This window comes from Musa acuminata, chromosome BXJ1-5, assembly GCF_036884655.1.
Source record: "Musa acuminata AAA Group cultivar baxijiao chromosome BXJ1-5, Cavendish_Baxijiao_AAA, whole genome shotgun sequence".
NCBI classification, from domain to species: domain Eukaryota; kingdom Viridiplantae; phylum Streptophyta; class Magnoliopsida; order Zingiberales; family Musaceae; genus Musa; species Musa acuminata.
Genome location: NC_088331.1, coordinates 35,743,069 through 35,753,831, shown reverse-complemented (window position 1 = coordinate 35,753,831; position 10,763 = coordinate 35,743,069). Strand labels below are relative to the sequence as shown.

At 37.5% G+C, this 10,763-nt stretch overlaps 1 protein-coding gene across 1 annotated transcript; it reads left to right on the top strand.

The window, feature by feature from the left end:
• The first annotated feature begins 5,520 nt into the window (after positions 1–5,520).
• LOC135675067 (small ribosomal subunit protein cS23z-like) lies at positions 5,521–6,531 on the top strand. The gene is made up of 2 exons (XM_065185336.1): positions 5,521–6,003; positions 6,093–6,531. The coding sequence occupies exons 1-2, from the start codon at positions 5,536–5,538 to the stop codon at positions 6,366–6,368; spliced, it is 744 nt and encodes a 247-aa protein (XP_065041408.1). The 5' UTR covers positions 5,521–5,535; the 3' UTR covers positions 6,369–6,531.
• Positions 6,532–10,763: the final 4,232 nt, after the last annotated feature.

The window sequence follows — 10,763 nt, the reverse complement described above, 5'->3', positions numbered from 1 at the left end:
TGATGTAATTATAGAGTTCATTGATACTAAACATCAACTAGCTGATATTTTTACAAAGCCTTTAAGTGAAGAACAATTTGATTTCATTAGAAGAGAATTAGGAATGTTGATTTGTCCGAATGCATAAACTTATTAAATTCATTTTTCGAACTTTCTTGATTCTATGATCAATCACTTAGAAACTCAATACTGAAAATCTTATGATACGAATTTTACATGATTACATGCTATAATAACATGTTGGAAATTATGTGTTTTGGATGTAAAAACTTCCATGATGATGAGCATGCTTTACCTTCAGTTTGAAAAGCTATGACAAAACTTTGTCCTAATGCATAAATTTCATTTTCAGACTTTCTTGATCCTAACAATACTGTCCGAATATATGATTTTGTATTTCTCTTCCGGACTTAATGGAGCTTTCATGAGCCTAAATGATTTTATGTCAATGTATCAAGTTTATTTCATATCAATGCTCCATGATTTTTGACATATGAAAATGCATCTCTCATGGATTTACCTTTGAATTTTTAATCGAGAAAGGGATTTGATGAAATGATTCTTTTATATGAATTCCTTCTTGATGAAGGAAGATTTCCTTTTGAAATAAACACTTACAAGGATTTAATTCACATGTATATTTTGATCCTTGTAAAAATGAAGTATGATTTAATCTCTTATTATTTTTTCTAACTTCATTCAAAATTAGTTCATAATGGCTTTCCTCCTTCATGCAAAATATTAAATAACAAATAAAAAAAAGAAAAAAGTAGTGAAAGCTCTCTCCATGTCATGATTGCTTGAAAAATAATTTGTATGAATGATATCTTACCACTTGTTGAAAAATGATATGAATCTTTCTATGATATGAATCATTACCACATTTATTACTATGCTTGAATCGTTCTCCTTTTTGTTGATGACAAAGGGGGAGAAATATATGATAAATTGATGATAGAATATATGGAATTACTATGATTACCATATTTGCATTATGTTAAGATATCAAAAGCTTACATCGTAATTTTACAAATTGATATATGGCCATATGATAGAATGAATTGCTATACATAGAGCTTACATTTGAAATATTTACATTATGTTAAGATATCAAGAGCTTGGATTATAATTTTACAAATTGATATCTTACCATATGATAGAATGAATTGTTATACATAGAGCTTACATTTGAAATATTTGCATTATGTTAAGATATCAAGAGCTTGCATCGCAATCTTACAAATTGATATTATACCATGTGATGAATTGCTATGATTGCTATCTTTCACATTTGAAATATGAAACTTGAAAATGGATGTCATGCCTTGACATCTTCAGATAGATACATCATAATAGGAATCATGATGGGAGTATTGATAAGTTTAAATAAACTTAACTTATCAATATGTCTCTTGAATTCAAAGGTTTTGAATTCAAGAATGACTTATCTTAAGTATGGCATAGGAGGAGTTAAGGTTAACTCCGTCATCAATTGATTGTCATCATAAAAAATGGGGAGATTGTTGAATCTTAGATTTTGATGATGAAGTCAATTGTCATTTGGTTATCTAATTCGTATGTTGAGATAAGTGTGTAGGATTAACTACGATGGCAGAAAGACATTCAGTAGGTGTTGAGTCGGAGTCAAGACCAAGATCACGTTGGGGGTTCGAGAATTTGTCGGAAGTCCGGATAGTCATTAGAGGTTCTGTGAGAACAATTTGAGAAGTCCAGGAGCTTGCCAAAGAAGCTCGTCGGAACTCGCCAATAGGATCGTCACAAGTCTAGGAGTTTGCCGGGAGTCCACCGAAGCATCGTCGAGGGTTTGTCGGATGCTTGCCGAAGTTCACCGGAAGCTCGCTGGAAGAAGCGATTGATGCATCGGAACATGATTTGCAGCATTAATATTTAAGTGTCGTGGTTAGTAGGTAGATTAAGTTAGAATTGGGAGGTGATCCCATTAACTTAATCTGGTGCCAACTGGGCCTTGAATAGACCCAAATTGGGTCGAATGGATCAGCCCATTCGGATCCAGAATTCTTGGCCAACGGTGGCACCGCCCTTGAGACTTGGTCTCCCAGGAATTCTCGACGGTAGTACCGCCCCTGTCAAGCGGTGGTACTGCCAGCAGTTATTATTGCCAAGCGATGGTACCACCCCAGTCAGGCTATGATACCGCTAGAGCTCGTTCTCCGAGCTCTGCCAAGCGGTGGTACCGCCTAGACTGAGTGGTAGTACTGCCCAGTGTCAGATGTCGGGCGGTAGTACCGCCCAGTTATGGTACTAGTACCGCCAGGACCCCGAAAATCCGAGAGATGACACTTTTGAGCTCCGAATTCAAACTAGTCGGGGCCTATATAAACCTTATCCTTTCCTGCATGAAAGGGCACCGAAAGCTTGCTTTTATTATGAGTATTTGAGAGCTTAAAAGTATTGTAAAAGGCTAGAAGTTCTTCTCCCTCTTTCTTTCTAAGTGTTGATCATTCAAGAGAGGAGTGAAAATCTGTAAGGGTTGTCTCCTAAGCCCATCAAAAGGAGAAAAGCTGTAAAAGGTTGGTTGGCCTTCGCTTATTGAAAGAAGGCCTCTAGTGGACATCGGTGACCTCGTCGGAGGAGGAAGCCAAAAGTGGATGTAGGTCAAGATTGACCGAACCACTCTAAATCTCGGTTTGCATTACATTCTGTTCTTTATCTTAACTGCAAACTACCTTCGTTACTTTACATTAACTATACTTTCGTTTCAATCTTAAGTTAAAGTTCTTTCTGAAACGATTTTCATTGAAAATAGATTTCTTCGTACGAAAGTCATTTTTTGAACCGACAAAAGTTTTTCGCTACACTAATTCACCCCCCCCCGCCCTCTTAATGCTCTTGATCCTAACACCAATAAGAGCTAATAAGAGATTATTGGGTAAAGAGCCACTAATCTAAGAGGTTTGAGTAATTGGATGGAGATCCAATACCCAGTAAGGTAGGATCCATTACGGTCAGTTGGGGACCTCTATAAATAGAAAAAAACTAAAGGCCCATAGGTTGGGGCTTCTTAGTAGTCACCTTCTATTCTCCTCTCCCCTTCTCCTTCTCAAAGAATAAGTATGGAGATTTAAGGAGCATCGTCGTAGCTCTACTGTATAGATGACCGCTAGAGAGGTGGACGCTTGACATCCTTTATCCTCTCCAACAAATCTATAGGGATTTAGGGATATACAATCTCCCTAGGTAACACAACTATCTCACACGTGGTTCACACATGGTTTTCTGTGTCGTGGGTTTTGCGTACCAATCTTTGCATAACGATGAACACATTTTGGAAAATTTAGGATTTTTATTTTCTATTCTTCCGTTACGCATGTGATGTCGCCCCTAGATTTCCTAACACGCCCCCTAGTGCTGATTTTGGTCCTAACAGCAGTGCAATCGCTTGAGATGGCTCTAAGTCACTGAATGGGTCAAACAATAGGCTCAATTCATCCATAATTCGAGCCTAGTTGGCCTCTAATTGAGTTAGTAGGGTTGCACCCAATCCTAACTCAAATTAAGCCCTAACTACGATTTAAGACTTAAAAAATTATAAAATAATAAATCTAAGTTGTCTGGCTTGTTATTTGTTCATCCGAGCTCCTAGCGAACTTCTGGCGCATCGTCCAAACCATTGGTGTATCACCTAATCCATCGGCATGTTGACTCCCGCAACGTCCGATCTTGGCACAACGTCTGATTCTTCCAGCCCGATGCTCGATCTCTAACTCCAACCCAACTTTTGATTCATTTGCTTTAATTGCTTTATCTTTTCATAATCGAAGTTAGTTCTACATCACTTTTCTCATATAATACATTAGATCATAAACTTATCAATTGATTTCATCATCAAAATTCAGGATTCAATATGTACTACCAAAACATAGTCTCCCAAGCTATTTTAGACAATGGTACTAGCTTGGCAGGTGGTGGTACCACCAATGCTTTGGGTGGCAAGTGGTCGTGTCACTCAATGCAAGCGGTGGTGCCGCTAGTATCCCGAAAATCTAGGTATTTAAATTTTTGGATCAATTTCTAAAGCCATTTTGGGTCTATAAATATCCCTTTTCATGCTTGCTTGTAAGAGTATGAAAAACTTATGATCTTAAAATAGTGTAAACTCTTGAAAAATGTTAAGTCTCTTCCTCCTTAAATCTAGAATATATTCTAAGGGAGGTGAGGGGTCTTTTGTAAAAGAGGGATATAAAGGGTTCTCTCCTAAACCTGTGAAAAGGGGAAAGAGTTGTAACAAGAGTGGTTTGACCTTCACCCATTAAAAGAAAATCGGTATAAAAACCGATGGCCTTGAAGGAAGAGAAATCGGGAGTGGACGTAGGTCGTGATGACCGAACCATTATAAATTTGTTTGTATTTCTTCTTTTGCTTTGATTTAGTATTACATAATGATTTACATACTAAGCAATCGTTACTTACACTTTTTGTTAATCACATTTTCGATACGGATTTATCGATTGAAATGTTTAAACTAAAATTTTTGAAAGTACTGATTTACCCCCTCCCCTCACCCCCCCCCCCCCTCCTTAGTGCCTCTAGAATCCTAATACTTCTTCCTTAAAACTAGGGTCTTTAGCCTCATTAAAGATAAGGTGAAGAACTAATAGAGTTACTAAAGAAGGAGAGAAGGATTTTATGGCTTACCAGGCCTTGGAGGAGGATGAGGCCAAAATAGAGTGAAAGTGTTATGTGAGCTGCTTACGAGGTAGTTAAGAAGTCATGAGTTCAATCCTATTAGGCCTCATCTCAAGTCTCATCCCCCATCTTTTTTAAGTAACATAATCTTACAATTATTGTAACTTAATTAGAGCCTAATTTGGATTAACAAAGATGATATGTTTGAGTCTAAATTCATCATTCAATCTCACTTATGTATTCTAATATGTTTGAGTCTAAATTCATCACTCATTCAATCTTGTTAATTTTCATTTCTACTTAGTTATTCATTATACTACTCATATAAAAGCACCTTATCATCATCTACGTCAAGGAGGTTTAAAACTCAAACTTACTTATGCATGATCAAACCCATGAAAGTATTGAGAATCACTTCAGGCTTATTGTAATATAAAAGTTTCTTCTAATTACCATGTGCATGTTTGTTATCATGACTTAACTTCATACCCAAGTCCGCTAGTTCACTCAAGCTTATTATATGGAAAGATCATACATTTTAGCTATAAATCGTATTTGAAATAGATATTAATACTTATATATACTTGAAGTTGCATTTGAAATAACTTTGAGCATAATATTTTTGAAAGCATATAGTTCAACTTTAAAATCGATATTATAAAATATCTCTTTTGGTGATGATAAAATATATATGTTATTTGTGTTTCGGTTCACATGCTAGATGTTATACTATGTGCATTAACTTAAGCACTATATTTCTTTTGTGAAATTTCATAGAATTTTTAAAATCAAGAATTCTCATTTTCATTAAAAAAAAAAAAAAGGAAGCCGGCCCTTTACTTCGCCGTTGGTTCAGCGCGGCCAAACATGAAATCGGGCCGGTCTAGTCAAAAGAATATTGGGCCGCTCCGGTCCAAAAAGTATCGGGCCGGCTCGGTGCACGAGCATCCCTCGGATTGCCCCGTTCGATGGCCTCCTTATCCAAAGCGACGGATAGAAGAGCGTGGTCCGAGTTGGGAGCTCTCCTCACCCCCATCGAGCAAAGAAGCAGAGAGGAGCGCAGCAGCGGGAAAGATGCAGTGTGTGAGCCCTCTCACCGCCCAAGCCATTCTTCCAACTGCTCACAATGCTCGCCTCCCATCCCCCAGACCTTTCTTCCCTTCATCTTTGGCCACCACGCCCACCATCTCATCTTTCGTTCGATCAAGAACCAACACCAAGGCCCATTTCAGGAGATTCACGCCACCGGTTTCCGTGGCGGCTGCCGAGGCCCTCGACACTCTGTCCGGTGTTGACCAAGTCGAAGACAAGGAAGAAGCCGAAGCAAAACAATTGGTTGGGCTTCAGAACCCTCTTTTTCCGCCTATTTCCATATCTTCCATGGTTTGTGATGGGATTTGGTTGTGGTTTGTGACCGGCTGAAGTCAGGGGCGGTGGTGAAACCGCCGGAGAAGCCGAGGCTGGTGCTTCGGTTCATATGGATGGAGAAGAACATCGGGCTGGCGCTGGACCAGGTGATCCCGGGCCATGGCACCGTGCCGCTCAGCCCCTACTACTTCTGGCCGCGGAAGGATGCGTGGGAGGAGCTCAAGTCCAAGATCGAGGAAAAGCCCTGGATTTCGCAGAAGCGAATGATCATCCTCCTCAACCAGGCCACTGATATCATCAACCTCTGGCAGCAGAGCGGCGGTAATCTGTAGCCGCTCCTTCTCTTCCCTTCCACTCACATTGCCGGCTAAGGTCGATGCCACAAAATTATTGGATAATTTTGTCAATCATGACTTTTCTTGCTTGGTAACGTGTACGTCTTCCGTTGTTTAATCTTTCCTGATTAAATTAAGGTTATAGCTGTATTGTGTGATATTTGAGATGTGTGTTTACTTAGTTCGAGGTAAATAGAGGGGTAAATAGATGTGTGTTTACTTAAATTAAGGCACATGTCTTAGTTCATTAGACGTTCTATCAGTCGATCGTTCAAGCTCTGTGTCTTCTTTAAGCATCTTTCTTCCTATTCATTGTATAGTACAGGCAATTTCTCTGCTGGTCATCCTTGATAATTTGTAATGGGATATTTAGGGTTGAGCTCTGAACTCTTTTAGCTTCTTTCTTCATATTCTTTGTATATTACAGGCAATGTTTCTACTGGTCATCCTTGATAATTTGTGTAAAACACGATGGCCGTCTATGCAATTTTTTTCTGCATATTTTATGCTGTTGACAGAAAATTGATCACCTTGGATCATCAAGAGCTGTCAGTTTTTGCGTTCCTCTCTAGTCTCCCTCGTTCCTACTTTCGAAACTGTAGCTCTGTACGCTCTTAGCGTTGAGCTCTGTGCTCTTTTAGCTTCTTTCTTCATATTCTTTGTATAGGACATGCGATTTCACTAGTGATCATCCTTGATAATTTGTGTAAATCACACTTTGATGACTGTATATGCAAGTTCTTTTTGCATATTTTCTGTTGACAGAAAATTGATCACCTTGTATCATCAAGAGCTGTCATTTTCTACGTTCCTCTCAAGTCTCTCAATGGATACCTCATTACACTTTTCGAAACTATAGCTTGGTTGTGGAAGGTATATGACATGGGTTCTAAACATGTTTTCTAGCACTTTATTTAGCTTTTACATGGTATCATATCTTGCATTTAACACATATGGAATTGAATTTTAACACAGTTGATGTTATTCTTGAAGTTTATAAGGTACGCTGGTTTATTGCATCTGCATTCACTGATACACAGCAGAGAAGGTAGGACAGTATAGTCTTTGTATGAAAATAAAGGCTTCGTGCTCCAATTTTTTCAGTAATTTTTTGAGTACCAATAGCCGGCTTATACTCCAGTCTTTCATTTTGCTTCTATTCTCAAGTAGAATACTGATCTTATAATATGAACCAATATAACCTTTGATTTTACATCTATTCTCAAGTGCAGTACCGATGTAATAATATCAACTAATAAAATCAGTATATTTCTTTCATCTTTTCATCTTTTACCAATTCCATGGAGTCCCTGTTAATTAAGCACCTTCTTTATCTTTGTCTAAGTTTAACTCCTTGGCTTTTGTGCTCAGGTCGAGGTTTCTGTCACCTATTTATTGCCCCAGTTAATCTTGGGTCGTACAGAGTATAATTTATGGGCATGAAACTTGTCCATATTGTGAATTGTCCACACCTAAAGCTACGACAAGTAAATCTGTCACATCAGCCGCATCTAAATGAATTAAGAACATAAAATCTAAAGGTAAGCGTATTAACAGGTAGCTGATAAAGCGAGACTCGTTACGAGAAAAATCCTGTGTCATTCTATATCAATCATGCAAATTTCTTTTTAGACTGAAAGCTGATAAAGAAATTAAGTTTGTCATAAATTTAATATTTTACACTCTAAAACATCTTATAGAATATCCTAATAAAATTAAAAAAATAAAAAAATAATTACTAGAGATAAAGTTCATTCGTCCGAGCTTTTAATCATCATATCACCAATCATATTAAAAAAGAGATAATATAATTATATATAGATAGATTAAAGAGAAGATAATATAATTATATATAGATTAAAGAGAATTGAATAAAGTTACTACTAAGAACAAATATCTATTCTTTAGAGACGATGACTTGTTTGATAAATTATAAGGTGTATTAAGAATTCTCTAAATTAATTTATGATTAGGATATCATTAATTAAAAATCAAGAATAACGACATTCCTAAGATTACGTTAGCACTAGATATTGGTATATTGAATTTTAAGTAATAAACTAATACAACAGTAATTTTTATAGACTTAATGAATAATGAACAATGATTTAAATAGTATCAATATAGTTTTGTTATAGTTTTTATTGATGACATTTTCATATACTCATAGAGAAAAATATGCAAAATATTTAATAACAAATTTAAGTATTTTAAAAAATGAACAATTATATATATAATTTAAAAAAAGATCAGTTTTGATTGGACATAATATATCTAAGGAAGGGATATCAATAGATCCAACTAAGGTAGAAGCAACTAGTAATTGGCCTAGATCGACTAAAGTAATTGTGGTATAGAACTTTCTTTAGTTTGTTGAATCTCATATTCTGATAATGAAGTTAATTATAAGTTATTTCATCTAATCTATATATTGATAAAAGTGTGCAGGATTAACTACGATGGCAGTAAGACATAAAGCAGGTGTTGTGCCGGAGTCAAGATCGAGATCTCATTGGGAGTTCGAGAGTTCGATGGAAGTCCGAACGTTCATCGGAAGTTCTGCGGGAACCAACCGAGAAGTCCAGGAGCTTGCTATAGAAGCTCATCGGAACTTGCCAAGAATATCGTCGTAAAGTCTAGGAGCTTGCCGGGAGTCCGCCGGAACATTGCCAAGAGTTCGTCGAATGTTCGCCGGAAGCTCACCGGAAGAGCAATTGATGCACCGAAATAAGATACACTATAATCATGTCTTAATTATCGTAGTTAAAGCGTAAATTAAGTTAGGATTGGGAGGTAATCCCACTAACTTAATTTGGGATCAACTAGGCCCTAAGTTGGGTTAGTTTGGGTCGGATTCAAGGCCCAACCAGGACCTGAAAACATGGTCGGCGGTGGCACCACCTGGAAAGCAGTGCCCCTGGATTCTTGGGCGGTGGTACTGCCGCCAATAGTGCTGCCAACGGTGGTATCGCTCTTGTTCGACGATGGTACCGCCCAGGGTCATATCAGCAGCAGTAGTACCACCCAGTAATAGCGGTGGTACCGCCAGTATCCCGGATTCCGGGGATGTAACACTTTTTTGCTCCAATTTTGAAGCCATTGGGGCCTATAAAAATCCCACCCTTTTCTGCATGAAAGGGCATGAAACCTATTGACATAATTTTGAGTTCTTGAGCCTTAAAGTGTTGTAAAAGATAGAGTTCTCCTCCTTTATCTCTTAGCCTTGTAACCATCCAAGAAAGAGGAGTGAGACTTGTAAGGGTTCATCTACTAAACCCGGAAAAAGGAAAAAGTACTGTAAAGAGTATTCGATCTTTACCTATTGAAGGAAGGCCTTTAGTGGACGCTAGAGACCTCGTCGGAAGAGGAATCCGAAAGTGGATGTAGGTCACGTTGATCGAACCACTCTAAAACTCAGTTTGCATTTACTTTGAGCAACTTTCTTTTATATCAAACTGCATCTCCTCCTTACTGTGCTTTAACTATGTTTACATATGCTTTCAAGTAAATACCTTCCGAGATCGGCTTTAATCGTACGAATACTTTACGAAACCGATGCTTTTCATTTGTGTAATTTATATTATCGCAAATCACCTTAGTTTTCTCTTGCACTTTCACGAAAGCTTTTAAGTTCAAATTCTTTCCGAAACGAATTAAATTGAAACCATCTTGTCGGAATCGGTTTTAATCGAAACAAGTTTTTGAAATAACGAAAGTTTTCTACTACACTAATTCACCCCACCTCTTAGTGCCGCTCTTGATCCTAACAATTGATATCAGAGCAAGGTTCACTCTCATTTGGTTTTAAACCCAAGAGAGATGGCATTTGCTGGCAACCTAGAGGGTCATTTAATTACACATCCGCCCATGTTCAATGGGACGGATTACACATATTGGAAGACTAGAATGAGGATCTTCATAATTTCAATGGATTTTGAGCTTTGGAACGTTGTCGAAAATAGTTTTCAAAAGTCTTCTCTTCCAATGAACGATTCGAATGAGTTGGAGAAGAAGACTTTTATGTTAAACGCAAAGGCTATGAATGCCTTATTTTGTGCATTAGATAAAAATAAGTTTAATCAAGTATCGATTTGTGAAATGGATTTTGACATTTGGCATACACTTAAAGTGACTCATGAAGGCACTAGTAGAGTGAAGGAGTCAAAAATTAATCTTTTGGTGCATTCTTATGAGTTGTTTCAAATGAAACCGAGTGAGACCATTGGAGACATGTACGCTCGATTTACGAATGTCGTTAATTGTCTAAAAGGACTTGGTAAAAGTTTCTCGGATTTTGAACTCGTTAATAAAGTTTTAAGATCCCTTCCAAAGAATTGGGACCCTAAAGTCACGGCCATTCAAGAGGCTAAAGATTTAAATAACTTTCCTCTT